The sequence below is a fragment of the Mustelus asterias genome, chromosome 5 (genome assembly GCF_964213995.1).
Source record: "Mustelus asterias chromosome 5, sMusAst1.hap1.1, whole genome shotgun sequence".
NCBI lineage: Eukaryota > Metazoa > Chordata > Chondrichthyes > Carcharhiniformes > Triakidae > Mustelus > Mustelus asterias.
The window spans coordinates 63,439,767-63,454,965 of NC_135805.1; the positions used below are offsets into that span (position 1 = coordinate 63,439,767).

The 15,199-nt window shown below is 42.0% G+C and overlaps 1 protein-coding gene across 3 annotated transcripts in view; it reads left to right on the plus strand.

The window, feature by feature from the left end:
* Nucleotides 1-15,199, plus strand: part of LOC144494110 (N-acetyltransferase ESCO2-like) — a 48,679-nt gene that overhangs the window by 26,341 nt on the left and 7,139 nt on the right. For all 3 annotated transcript variants that reach the window (XM_078213696.1, XM_078213695.1, XM_078213697.1), the window contains 4 exons: nucleotides 5,213-5,354; nucleotides 9,472-9,603; nucleotides 10,476-10,565; nucleotides 14,493-14,636. In XM_078213696.1, the coding sequence (XP_078069822.1) occupies nucleotides 5,213-5,354; nucleotides 9,472-9,603; nucleotides 10,476-10,565; nucleotides 14,493-14,636 (508 nt within the window). The remainder of the gene's footprint in view (nucleotides 1-5,212; nucleotides 5,355-9,471; nucleotides 9,604-10,475; nucleotides 10,566-14,492; nucleotides 14,637-15,199) is intronic.

A 15,199-nucleotide genomic window follows, 5' to 3' on the forward strand; every position in this document is an offset into this window, starting at 1 on the left:
TTCCTCTGTTTAAGAAAGGGAATAGAAATGACCCTGGTAATTATAGACTGGTTAGTCTTACTTCGGTGGTTGGTAAATTGATGGAAAAGGTCCTTAGGGATGGGATTTACGACCATTTAGAAAGATGCGGATTAATCCGGGATAGTCAGCACGGATTCGTGAAGGGCAAGTCGTGCCTCACAAATTTGATTGAATTTTTTGAGGAGGTAACCAAGTTTGTTGATGAAGGTAGGGCAGTTGATGTCATATACATGGATTTTAGTAAGGCGTTTGATAAGGTCCCCCATGGTCGGCTTATGATGAAAGTGAGGAGGTGTGGGATAGAGGGAAAGTTGGCCGATTGGATGGGTAACTGGCTGTCTGATCGAAGACAGAGGGTGGTGGTCGATGGAAAATTTTCGGATTGGAGGCAGGTTGCTAGCGGAGTGCCACAGGAGTCAGTGCTTGGTCCTCTGCTCTTTGTGATTTTTATTAATGACTTAGAGGAGGGGGCTGAAGGTTGGATCAGTAAATTTGCTGATGACACCAAGATTGGTGGAGTAGTGGATGAGGTGGAGGGCTGTTGTAGGTTGCAAAGAGACATAGATAGGATGCAAAGCTGGGCTGCAAAATGGCAAATGGAGTTTAACCCTGATAAATGTGAGGTGATTCATTTTGGTAGGACTAATTTAAATGTGGATTACAGGGTCAAAGGTAGGGTTCTGAAGACTGTGGAGGAACAGAGAGATCTTGGGGTCCATATCCACAGATCTCTAAAGGTTGCCACTCAAGTGGATAGAGCTGTGAAGAAGGCCTATAGTGTGTTAGCTTTTATTAACAGGGGGTTGGAGTTTAAGAGCCGTGGGGTTATGCTGCAACTGTACAGGACCTTGGTGAGACCACATTTGGAATATTGTGTGCAGTTCTGGTCACCTCACTATAAGAAGGATGTGGAGGCACTGGAAAGAGTGCAGAGGAGATTTACCAGGATGCTGCCTGGTTTGGAGGGTAGGTCTTATGAGGAAAGGTTGAGGGAGCTTGGGCTGTTCTCTCTGGAGCGGAGGAGGCTGAGGGGAGACTTAATAGAGGTTCATAAAATGATGAAGGAGATAGATAGTGAACGTTCAAAGACTATTTCCTTGGGTGGATGGAGCTATTACAAGGGGGCATAACTATAGGGTTCGTGGTGGGAGATATAGGAAGGATATCAGAGGTAGGTTCTTTACGCAGAGAGTGGTTGGGGTGTGGAATGGACTGCCTGCAGTGATAGTGGAGTCAGACACTTTAGGAACATTTATGTGGTTATTGGATAGGCACATGGAGCACACCAGGATGATAGGGAGTGGGATAGCTTGATCTTGGTTTCAGATAAAGCTCGGCACAACATCGTGGGCCGAAGGGCCTGTTCTGTGCTGTACTGTTCTATGTTCTATGTTCAAACTGTAGTGCTAATGTTGGGAATGGCATTTAGACAGGAAACCAGAGATGCATGTGTTAAAGGAGCGTCTGTGATTATGGGTGATTTTAATCTGGTTCTTTAGACCAATATGCTGAGGAACCAACTAGGGAACAGGCCATCCTGGATTGGGTGCTGTGCAATGAGAGGATTAGTTGGCAACCTAGTTGTGAGAGAAACCTTGAGGATGAGTGACTATGATATAATAGAATTCTTTATCAAGGTGGATAGTGATGTAGTTTATTCTGAGGCCAGGGTCCTGAATCTCAATAAAGGTAACTAGGGTGGTATGAGACATGAATTGTCTATGATGGACTGGGAAACATTACTGAAAGGAAAGGCAGTGGACAGGCAATGGCAGGCATTTAAGGAACGAATAGGTGAACTCCAGAATTTTTTATTCCAATTTAGTGCAAGAGTGGTAAGGGAACTGTGGCCAAACCATGGCTTACAAGGGAAATTAGAGATAGTATTAGATTCAAAGAAGAAGCATACAAATTGTCAAGAAAAAGCATTAGACCTGAGGATTGGGAGCAATTTAAAATTCAGCAAAGACAGACCAAGGAATTGATTAAGAAGGGGAAAATAGAATATGGAAGTAAGCTCGTGGGGAACGTAAAAACTGACTAAAAATTTCCACAGGTATGTAAAGAGAAAAAGATTGACAAAAACTAATGTAGGCCCCTTACAGTCAAAAACGGTAGAATTCATAATGGGAAACAAAAAAATGGCTGAGAAACTAAATTCATACTTTGCTTCTGTCTTCACGAAGGAAGACATGAATGATGTACCAGAGGCTCTGAGAAAAACGAGTTTTAGTGAGGAGTTGAAGGAAATCAATATTTGTAGAGAAATGGTTTTAGGGAAATTGATGGGATTGAATGTGGATAAATCTCCAGGGCCTGCTAATCTTCATCCCAAGGTACTTAAGGTAGTTACCCTGGAAATAGTAGACCCATTGGTGGGAATGTTCCAAAATGCTTTGGGCTCTAGACTGGTTCCTACAGATTGGAGGGTAGCTAATGTAAGTCCACTATTCAAAAAGGATGGTAGAAAGAAAAAGGGGGAACTTATAGACCAGTGAGCCCGAGGTCAGTGGTAGGGAAGTTGCTAGAGTCTATAAGCAAGGATTTGATAGCTCAGCATTTGGAAAGCAGTGGTTTGATTAGACGAAGTCAACATCGATTTACAAAGGAGATATCATACTTGACAAATCTAATGAAATTCTTTGAGGATGTAACTTATAGAGTTTGCCAAGGAGAACTAGTGGCCATGGTTTATTTAGACTTTCTGGAGCTTTTTGACAAGGTCTCACATAGCAGACTACTATGTAACGTTAAAGCACATGGGATTGTGGATAGTGTTTTGAGATAGATAGGAAGCAAAGTGTTGACAGAAATGCGTATTTTTCCGATTGCCAGGCAATGACTAGTGGGATACCGCAGGGATCTGTGCTAGGACCCCAACTGTTCACATTATATATTAATGATTTGGAAGAGGGAACTAAATGTATTATCTCCAAATTTGCAGATGATACAATGTTGGGTGGGAGGGTGAGCTGCGAGGAGGATGCAGAGATGTTGCAGCGTGACTTGGACAGGCTGAATGAGTGGGCATGTGAATGGCAGATCCAGTATAATGTGGATAAATGTGCGGTTATCCGCTTTGGTAGCAAAAATAAGAAGGCAGATCATTATATGAATGGGTGTAAATTGAGAGAGGAGGATACTCAGCGAGACCTTGGTGTCCTTGTGCATCAGTCGCTGAAAGTAAGCATGCAGGTACAGCAGGCAGTAAAGAAGGCAAATGGTATGTTGGCCTTCATAGCAAGAGGATTTGAGTATATGAATAGAAACATTTTACTGCAATTGTGCAGAGCATTGGTGAGGCCACACCTGGAGTATTGTGTGCAGTTTTGGTGTCCTTATCTGAGGAAGGATGTCCTTGCTACAGAAGGAGTGCAGTGAAAGTTTACTAGGCTGATTCCTGGGATGACAGGTCTGTCATATGAAGAGATCCTAAGTCAGTTAGAATTGTATTCATTGGAGTTTAGAAGAGTGAGAGAGGATCTCATAGAAACATATAAAATTCAAACAGGAGTAGCCAGGGTAGATTCAGAAAGAACGTTCCCGATGATGGGGGAGTCCAAAACTAGGGGTCATAATTTGAAGATAAGAGCTAAACCTTTTAGGACTGAGGTGACGAGAAATATCTTCAGGGGTGTACCTGTGGAATTCACTACCACAGAAAGTAGTTGAGGCCAAAACATTGTGTGATTTTAAGAAGAAATTAGATAACTCTTGGGGCTAAAGGGATAAAGGAATATGGGGGAAGGTGGGATCAGGATATTCATTTTGATGATCAGCCAGGATCAAAATGAATGGCGGAGCAGGCTCGAAGGACGGAATGGCTTACTCCTTCTATTTTCTATGTTTCTATATACTAGGACCTGTCTATGAATAGATTACACTGTTTTGGCCAGGCCTTTGCGGTGGCTTGCCTCACCACACAGGTTGTAGAATCTACTCTGCTTACAGACCTTTGTCTGGTGCCCTTCCTGCTTGCAGACGATGACTTTGCAGTTGGCCACCAACTGCCTCGGGGGTGACAAACTCTGGGCAGCCCTGTATAGAACAAGTAACATCAGTTTTTTCCAGTAGCAAAGCTGGAAGGAGGATGGCTCCCTTCATATCCACTTTCAAGATTACTTTGAACTACCACTTGCTGGTCCAAACCCTGCACAGGTCACTAACCTCGCTGCTGTTCCCCATCACATCCGTGTACCTGGCGAGGAACATGAGCACATCCATGAGAGGGATATGGGGATCATACAGATAGAATGTCGCATTACAATGTTGTTATAATGACGAAGTAAATAGCATCTTTGCAGCTGGCATCAACAATGCCTCATTTCTGTTCTCCTTGAAAGTCTACAGAATTTTCGAGCATCTTGCATTGTTTTTGAAATTAATCTGAAATATCCGTTACTGGGGAAATCTTGCACGCAGAAGTACTCGGTGGTTGGAAATCCACCGCAGTGAAATAAAATTCTCCATGAAGAAGGTGCAGTCCATCTACATGCCTTCCTCCATTATCTTGACTCTTGCCCTGACAGTGTTATACACCCATGAGTTGCAGCTCGGGCATTGATTCTATCCATAGCCCAACGTCGAATCTTCACTGTATTGACATTAGGCTTAAACAAGCATGAAGGTCAATCAATGAGCAAGCATGAAAATTCACCAATCAAAGGGGAGCCCCGTTGTTGTTGGGATGTTAGGCCAAAGCCAGTAATGAGATCCACCCAAGAATAAAAAGAAGCTAGAAGACTTGCAACTTGGATCAAACAGTTGCCACACTTGATCTTAACTGAGAAGTGAGAATAGGGGCAAGTTGATGGTCATGAGCGTGTGGTTAAGGAGGGAAAGCTGGGTGTTTGGGAGCAACCTTGGTGATGAAGTTGGATAAGATTGAACGAGCACATCATAGGTTAACGAACAAGATACATTTTGTGATAGCTGGAAGAATAGCAAGGGACTGGAGTAGGTTAGTGGCAGCTTAATGAAGGAAAGCAAAAGCATCAAAAAAATGTTAGCATTTAAAAGAAAGTCCATGTCTGAGGTACAACTGGACAGTGCAGTGGGGAGGAGGGCAGCACAGGAGATCACTTTCCTACTTTCCCCTATTGATTACGTGCTAACAATCTAATTGCACCATGAAGGTAAGAACTATTTCTGTAAGTTAAGTACCTCATCATAATTTATTTTCATTGTTTAGACATGAGCTGTTGAAAGACGAGACTACATCTGTTGGATCCAGTGACCCTTTTGCTACCATCCCTGGGATGTCCTGCATTGCACCTCTACAGAAGAATAAAAGAAAAGATTTTGACAAAATATTCAATGACCAGCTTATTATAGTAAGCCTGAATTAACCTGATGTAAAGAGTGAAGAAGTAATTTTTTTTAAATGAATGAAAATAGCATAATTAGCGATTGGATTAAGGTTCTAACAAAGTCAAAGTAAAAACTCTCATCTCTTCAGATCTCTTAATCCAATTTACCGAAAATTTGTGATTGGATTACCTGGTGCAGTTAAATAGACTTTATCTAATTAAAACATTATGTCACCCTCAAATTGATTTAGAGCAGAATAGTTTTGAAAAATCTGGTGAATTATATCTTGGCCCAAATATTCTGAACCCTTGGTTGCAACCTGATCAGACAAAAAAAATACCCATTTACCGACCTCTTATTTTTCTGGACAATCTTCCAATCGAGGATCTTCTAAACGCATTCAGTGCAGGAAACCACAAAGACATCAGTCGAGGAAATTTGTGCAGAAGCCATGCCACCTTGAATGGCATTAGCTGCTGTATTCTGTAAGTAGAGTTTAAATGTCCCAAACCATTTCAAAATCTATGGAGAGAAGGTAAGTAGTGAAAGGGATAGGATGATAAGGGGGTAGGGTACTGGCTAGGTAGGGCGGTTGCATCAGGTTGAGGGATGAGGTTGCATTGGGTTACGGGGTGTTGGCGAGGGGGTTGGGGGTCGAGGGAGATGGATGGTGAGGTTGAGTCAGGTCGGGGCTTTGGGGGTTAGAAGGGATGGGTTGAGGTTAAGGTCATGCCAGGTTGAGTCAAGGGGTGAGTGCGAAGTTGTGTAGTTAGGTCGGACCAAGGGGAGATTGGGAGATCAATGGGAGATCTCCCATTGAGTGGGAGTTGTCAGTTGTATAGTTACCCAAGAGTTGGATTATTCCTGAGTAACTATCCAAGTAAGTAATTTGAAACAGTCTGAAATCTACAACTCTTACTCATGGTTGGAAACATTTGTGGCTCCTGGGAGCAGGGATCTGCCCATAGGAAGTTCAAAATTCCCAGGCAATTCTCACAAAATAATCTCTTTGGGATTTTTGAAGGGTGCTGTAATGCATTGTGGAGGATATGTCTGTTCTTTGACTATCTGGAAATGGCACGATTTGGGCCATTGTCTTTAAAGCTGCTGAAGTTTTTGGAACTCGAGGTTAAGGAAAGGTCTTCGTAATTAAAAATAGGGAAAACTGAATGATGATTTTCACTAGCGAATAGGTGACCAGATGGCATAAACTCAGGGTAACCTTGCCCTATCTTTCAACCAATATTCTAACTACTCTTTGAGGTGTTGTGTGTAGTCGAACCCCTTTTGGCTATGCCTAAAATTATTCCGACAAATATGTACACAATGCTTGCTCTGTAAAAAGTTGGCTCAATATATTGTCCCTCATTGGCTCTGCACCTTAGCTGTTTGCTATGTTGAGCATAACAGGATAATGAACCACGGCATAATTGATGTAAATATTTCCATCCTTTCATCTGACATTTTGTTTTGTGGCATAATGATGGGACGCATGATACTAAGTAGGCAAGTAGTACTTGTGTATAGATTTAATCTTTAGAACAACAACCATTTTGAGTCCCTTCATATTTAAATTAAGATAACTTTATTAATCAATCTGAGGGTAAATCACAAGCACTCATATTTTTCAGTATCTGTCGTTGTCCTTAAGATCTACGCATGATTCTGGTACTGTACTTTGGTAAATGAATAGCAAACCTTGTTTGCTAACTGCGTTAAACTACTGCATTATCCAAGGATCTGAAGGATTCCTTATCCATTGTCCAAATAATAAAGTTTCACGGAAAGCCTCCTATGAAATTTAAAATATAAAATGAATTTATTACACATGATGCAAATAATTTAAGTTGTACATCTGCAACTTCAGATGGAGTTTAATTCCATCCCTCTACTCAAAGGCAAATTTGGCGGCAGGGAGTGACCTGACATCCCTGCAAGAAGTTGTGATTTCTTCCCTCCTCTGCAGTCAGTTCCAGTGTCAGATTGTTAAATTAGTGATTAACCCTAAATACTTTGCTCATCTGACTTTTGAGGCACGGTGTAACTGAAAACAGTGCTGCATTGTGTGAAATTTACAAGAATAAAATATATATTAGGATTTAAAAAATTAATTCTGCAAAAGTGTATTCACAGAAATCTATTCTTGCAGATTTCACAGGTGACCTCCAGTTTGAGCTCTTTGATATGTGCTTTAACTTTCTCAGATTGGAAGCTTTTTAGTGTTCATTGCTTATCTGACCTCAGTTTCTGAAGCAGGGGACCTGATTTCTGATATCTGTCAGCTTTGTATCTAGGCCAGTTGAAACCAATGTAAGAACATTCTTTTTAAGCTTACAAATTCAACATGCTTTGATTTATAATACATGGGATGCATCATCCAATAACAATTTGCAAAACCAGGAAAAAATGAAATCATGCCTCATGAATTTGAGTTTTTTGAAGGGGTAACCAAGAAGTTAGATGCAGTCAGTGTTGTCTAGCAAGGCCTTTGACAAGGTATAGTAGGTTGTTGCATAAGGCCGACCTCAATTTCGCCTTTCCACGCTATCTCCATGTCCTTTAATTTAGTACCCAAAAATCTAACCAGCTGCGTCTTGAATACACTCAACAACTGAGCATATGGGTAGAGAATCCAAAGATGCTGTGAATGAAGAAATTTCTCCTCATCTTAGTCTTAAATTACAAAAATAAACACTGCTCCTGCATAAGATCTTGAGTAAATTGCTGTATTTTCATTCACATCAAGAAGAGGTGATGGGGGGGAGGAATTTATCACTGTCACCAGGGAAAAGATGCTAGGCAAACCATTAAACCCAAAGGCTGACAAGTCCCCAGATCCAGATGGCCTGCACCCTAGGGTCTAAGGAGATATTTAGTAACTCCGAGCAAAGATTTATCCCAGTGAGAAATAAAGGATGTTTGGGAAGGATGCATCATCCATGGCTAAATAAGGAAGTCGAGGGTGGTATTAAATTGAAAGAAACAATACAAATCTGGAAAGATTACAAATAGGTCAGAGAATTGAGCAGACTTTGAAGAATTTGGCCAAGTGGAATGAGTGGGCAAATGCATAGCAGGTGCAGAATAATGAAGTTATCCACTTTGGTAGCAAAAACAGGAAGGCAGATTATCTGAATGATTATAGATTGAGAGAGGTGAATGTACAGCAAGGCCTGGGTTGCTATGTTGGCTTTTGTAGTGAGAGGATTCGAGTACAGAAACAGGATGTCTTGCTGCAATTAAACAGGGCCTTGGTGAGACCACACCTGGAATATTGTGCGCAGTTTTGGTCTCCTATCTAAGGAAGGGTGCACTTGCTATAGAGGGAGTGCAGCGCAGGTTTATGAGACTGATTACTGGAATGTCAGGACTGATGAATGAGCAGAGATTGAGTCAGTTAGGATTATATTTGCTGGAGTTTAGAAGAATGAGGGGGGAATCTCACAGATGCCTTCAAAATTCTAACAGAACAATCAGAGTAGATGCGGGAAGGATGTTTCCGATGACGGGGGAGTCCAGAACCAGGGGTCACAGTCTGTGGCGCAAACCATTTGGGACTGGATGAGGAGAAATTTCTTCAATCAGAAAATTGTGAATCTGTGGAATTCACTTCCACAGGAAGCAGTTAAAGTCAAAATATTGAAGGTTTTCAAGGACTTAGATATAGCTCTTAATGCTAAAGGGATATAGGGGAAAGTGAGATCAGGTTACTGAATTGGATGATCTGCCATGATCATAATGGATGGTGGAGCAGGCTTGAGGGGCTAACTGGCCTACTCCTGCTCCTATTTTCTATATTTCCAACTTGATGCTGCTTCTGTGACCATGGTGTTTGTGGACTGACTGCCATTCTGCCTGTAAACAAATAGTGATTACACTACAGTCAGTGAAATACTTTGAAAAGTGCTTGGAATATCCTCAGGGCAGAAATGTTGGATAAATGCACATAATCTTTTAAGAATCTTGAAATTATTTCAGCAATTTTAGGAAATTATCCAGAGAAAGATAGTCTGTAAGAAAATAACTTTAAAGCTGGGAGAATTTTAAGTATTTTAATTAACTTTGAGGTTCTAGTAATGCTGATGGCCACATGTAGATTTGGTAGATTTATTGATTTTTTTTTTCATTTCCATTTTGCAGGATGCAGGTCAGAAACATTTTGGAGCTGTGATGTGCAAGTCCTGTGGAATGATTTATACAGCAGCCAACCCTGAGGATGAAGCACAACATATTCAGCATCACCAAAGGTTTCTAGAAGGGCTCCGTTACGTGGTATGAAATCTTTTCTTAAATATAATCTTTTTTGATATGCAACTTTGTCCAAAATCAAAGTTTTGATTTTTTTCTAAAATATATTCAAAATTTAAAATTCTACTAGTTGATCTCCTATGGTATGAACCACAAGAATTAAGAATGAGTGTTGGTTAGGTTAAATGCATTAAAATAATTGGACTAAGGCTTGCAGGCCTCAAGTCCTCAGTTTAAAGTCACACGCTTTGTTATTAAATCCTATAAATTCCTATGTACACGTTTATAATTGAAACTACCAGTGTAAATTTGTCATACTCTTCTTCCAACAATAGTAAAGTGTTTTATGCATAGTTCTCAACAAATCTCCTTACACTGGTGACTGACTTGATCTGTCTTTTCAGGACAGGAGCATTGATTTTTAGGGTTATTTAAATAATGTCTTCATAATTATTCCTGACTGTTGTTGATGAGATTCTGAAATTTGGAGCTGGATTTTATGGTTACCGTGGTCCTCTCCTCCCTCCCTTGCCTGACCCCCAAGAAGGTGAGTGGGCGAACTTAAAATTTAGCCTTCGGATCCCCTGGCAGTTGTAACGAATGTAATATGGTTAATCACCGATGAAAATAGGATCAGATTAGTTGTACTGTTCCTACAGTCAAATATTAACTGAACAACCATGAAGTAGTACCATTGGCTGACATGTTAGAATGCTGGCTCAGACTGGTTGGATAAATAAACATGAATTCCTCTCCGCAAGGAAAGGTGAGAAAATCTTCAGCAGAATGAAGAAAGGACCACATTTTTCACTTAACTATAATATTCATTCTTTTTGAATTGTTGAATCTTGAAACTGCAGTTTTAATAAAAAAACATTTTTTATTCAATACGACAGGGATGGAAGAAAGAGCGTGTGGTGGCAGAATATCTGGATGGAAAGATTATATTGATTCTGCCAGATGACCCTAAGTATGCTCTTAAAAAGGTAAAAAAAAGGCTCAATATTGATGGACTTTCTCCTAAAGCCTGTAGTATTTTGGTGATTGATTAAATGTAAATCTTAGGCACAATTTTCAACAGAATGCTTGATGCCACTTGGAATAGAATTAAACTACGCAATCTATTCCTTACTAATTCCAAGTAATTTCGTTCAAATTTGCTGATAATTCAATTTAATAAGTTCTGACTTCCTACTTTAATATGTTTAATTTAGATTTTTGGATAATTCAATAATTTGGCTGTTTTGTGGATTACTGCTTACACCACCACAAGGGTGAGGAAAGTTAGATCTTGGAGAGGGGAAGCTTAAAAACATAGAAAATAGGAGCAAGGGTAGGTCATTCGGCCCTTTGAGCATGCTCTGCCATTCAGTATGATCATGGCAGATCCTTTATCTCAACCCAGTACTCCCATGCTCTCTCCATACCCTTTGACACCTTTAGAATCTAGAAATCTATCTATTTCCTTCTTAAACATATTCAGTGATTTGGCATCCACAGTCTTTTGTGGTAGCGAATTCCACTTCACCACCCTCTTGAGTGAAGACGTTTCTCCTCATCTCAGCCCTAAATGGCCTATGGTGTATTCTGAGACTGTGATCCCTTGTTCTAGAACCCACCCCCCAGCCAGGGAACATCATCCCCACATCCAGTCTATCCAGCTGTCAGAATTTTATACGTTTCAATGAGATCACCCCACCCCCACCCCCCATTCCTCTAAACTCCAGTGAGGCCCAGTCGACCCAATCTCCTCATTGACAATCCTGCCATCCCAGGAGTCAGTCTGGTGAACCTTTGCTGCACTCCCCCTATGGGTAAGGTGAACAAGACTGCACACATACTCCAGGTGTGACCTCACCAAGGCCTTGTACAGCTGCAGTAAGACATCCTTGCTCCTGTACTCATCCTCTTGGCCAACTGACCATTTACCTTCTTAATGGCTTGCTGTATCTGTATGCTTTCTTTCAGGGATTAGTGTATAAGGACACCCAGTTTCCAACATAAGTAGGTGCATGAATGGTTTCCTTTCTTAAATAAATCAATATGCTTTTTCACTTTTGGTGTTGGAGGGGATAGAAGAAAAATAAGGTTTGAGGAGGCAGTTCAAGGGACCAAGAGTTATTGATCTGCAGGATGATCAAAGAACAATACAGCACAGGAACAGGCCCTTGGGCCCTCCAAGCCTGCGCCGCTCATGTGCCCAACTAGACCATTCGTTTGTATCCCTCTATTCTCAGTCTGTTCATGTGGCTATCTAGATAAGTCTTAAACGATCCCAGCGTGTCCGCCTCAATCACCTTGCTTGGCAGTGCATTCCAGGCCCCCACCACCCTCTGTGTAAAATACATTTCCCTGACATCTGTGTTGAACCTTGCCCCCGTCACCTTGAACCCGTGACCCCTTGTGTTCGTCACCTCCGCTTCCCACTGTTCACCCTATCTATGCCCTTCATAATTTTATACACCTCTATTAGGTCGCCCCTCATCCTCCGTCTTTCCAGGGAGAACAACCTCAGTTTACCCAATCTCTCCTCATAGCTAAGACCCTCCATACCAGGCAACATCCTGGTAAACCTTTTCTGTACTCTCTCCAAAGCCTCCACGTCCTTCTGGTAGTGTGGCGACCAGAACTGGACGCAGTATTCCAAATGTGGCTTAACCAACGTTCTATACAGCTGCGACATCATATAAAGAACAAAGAACAATACAGCACAGGAACAGGCCCTTCGGCCCTCCATGCCCGCGCCGCTCCCCGGTCCAGGATTGAATCCTGAATCCAGGATCCCCGCCCAATTTTCCAGCCTATCTACATACCAATATCCTATCCACCGAGCTGTCCCTCACAGCTATGATGCTTTGTTCATTGTCCAGACATATCCATTCTTCCACTTCCCTTGGGCTGTTGGGGGGCCTGTAGTACACCCCCAACATAGTGACTGCGCCTTTCCTGTTTCTAAGCTCCACCCAGAGTGACTCGCTACACGACTCCTCCGAATTGTCCTCCCTCTGCACCGCTGTAATATGCCAACTTTTATATTCTATGCCCCATCCAATAAAGGCAAGCATGCCATATGCCTTCTTGACCACCCTCTTCACCTGTGCTGCCACCTTTAAGGATCTGTGGACTTTTACACCCAGGTCCCTCTGTGTGTCTATACTCCTGATGGTTCTGCCATTTGTTGTATAGCTCCCCCTTACATTAGATCTACCGAAATGCACCACTTCGCATTTATCTGGATTAAATTCCATCTGCCATTTCTCCGCCCAATGTTCCAGCCTATCTATATCCTGCTGTATTCTCTGACAATGTTCATCACTATCCGCAACTCCAGCAATGTTTGTGTCGTCCGCAAACTTACTGATCACACCAGCTACATCTTCCTCCAAATCATTTATTTATATATATATATATATATATATATATCACAAACAGCAGAGGTCCCAGTACAGAGCCCTGCGGAACACCACTAGTCACAGACCTCCAACTGGAAAAAGACCCCTCCACTGTTACCCTCTGTCTTCTATGGCTAAGCCAGTTCTCCACCCATCTAGCTAGCTCACCTTTTATCCCGTGAGATTTAACCTTTTGCACCAGCCTGCCATGAGGGACCTTGTCAAACGCTTTACTAAAATCCATATAGACGACATCCATGGGCCTTCCCTCGTCAATCGTTTTTGTCGCCACCTCAAAAAACTCAACCAAATTTGTGAGGCATGACCTCCCTCGTACAAACCATGATGTCTATCGCTAATGAGATTATTCAGTTCTAAATACGCATATATCCTATCTCTAAGAATCTTCTCCAACAATTTCCCTACCACGGACGTCAAGCTCACCGGCCTATAATTACCCGGGTTATCCTTGCTACCCTTCTTAAATAACGGGACCACATTTGCTATCCTTCAATCCTCTGGGACCTCACCTGTGTCCAGTGAAGAGACAAAGATTTCTGTTAGAGGCCCAGCAATTGCATCTCTCGCCTCCCTGAGGAGTCTAGGATAGATGCCATCTGGCCCTGGGGATTTGTCTGTCTTAATGTTTCCTAAAAAACCTAACACTTCCTCCCTTGTAATTGAGATTTTTTCTAATGGGTCAACACATCTCTCTGAGACACTACCAGTCAACATGTCCCTCTCCTTTGTGAATACTGATGCAAAATATTCATTTAGGATCTCTCCTACTTCCTTTGGTTCTAAGCATAATTCCCCTCCTTTGTCCCTGAGAGGTCCGATTCTTTCCCTAACAACCCTCTTGTTCCTAACGTAAGTATAAAATGCCTTAGGATTCTTCTTAATCCTGTCTGCCAAGGACATTTCATGATCCCTTTTTGCCCTTCTAACTCCCTGTTTGAGTTCTTTTCTACTTTCTCTGTATTCCTCCAGTGCTGCCTGGACCTCATGTATGCCTCTTTTTTTCTTTTTGATTAGACCCACAGTTTCACTGGTTATCCACGGCTCCCGAATCCTACCTTTCCTATCCTTCCTCTTTACAGGCACATGCCTGTCCTGCAGTCCTATCAACTGCTCCTTAAAAGACTCCTACATGCCAGATGTGGATTTACCCTCGAACAGCCTCTCCCAATCAACAGCCACCAAATCCTGCCTAATCCGGCTGTAGTTAGCCTTCCCTCAATTCAGCACCTTACCCATAGGACAACACTCATCTTTTTCCATTACTACCCTAAAGTTTACAGAATTGTGGTCACTATTTGCCACATGTTCCCTTACTGAAACTTTGATGACTTGACCTGACCTGATTGTTGGAACTGTTGGCAGTTTGAGAAATTGGGACTGAGAAGCTTAATATGATCAAACCAAATATTTTGATTGATCACCGGGCTGACGGTAAGATCAAGTTTACTTCCTTCTTATTTAAGGGAACGAGGATTGAGATGAGCATTTTTTTTTAATAAGGTAGAAGAAGTACGAGAGTTGGTCGATACTGAGCTGGGGTTTCAGCAAGCCACATTAAGCTACCCAGGACAAAGCAAAACCTACATGTTTGTTTCTAATGAGAAGAAGATTGTTGGCTGTCTTATCGCAGAATATATAAAACAGGTAAAACTTGTGTACACATACGCATCTGTACATATACAACTGCGATCCGGAACAAGGTAGATGAACTTGGGGCGTGGATTGGTACTTGGGACTACGATGTTGTGGCCATTACGGAGACGTGGGTAGGACAAGGACAGGAATGGTTGTTGGACGTTCCAGGGTATAGATGTTTCACTAAGTGTAGGGAAGCTGGTAAAAGAGGTGAAGGAGTAGCATTGTTAATCAAGGATAGTTTAACGGCTGTGGAAAGGCACTTCGAGGGGGATCTGCACACAGGTAATATGGGCTGAGGTTAGAAATAGGAAAGGAGCGGTCACGTTGTTAGGAGTTTACTATAGGCCCCCAAATAGTAATAGAGATGTGGAGGAAGAAATTGCTAAGCAGATTATGGATATGTGTGGGGGTCACAGGGTAGTTGTCATGGGGGACTTTAACTTTCCAAATATTGATGGGAATCTTTGTAGGTCAAATAGTTCGGATGGGGCAGTTTTTGTGCAGTGTGTGCAGGAGGGTTTCCTGATACAATATGTGGATAGACCGACAAGAGGTGAGGCCACATTGGA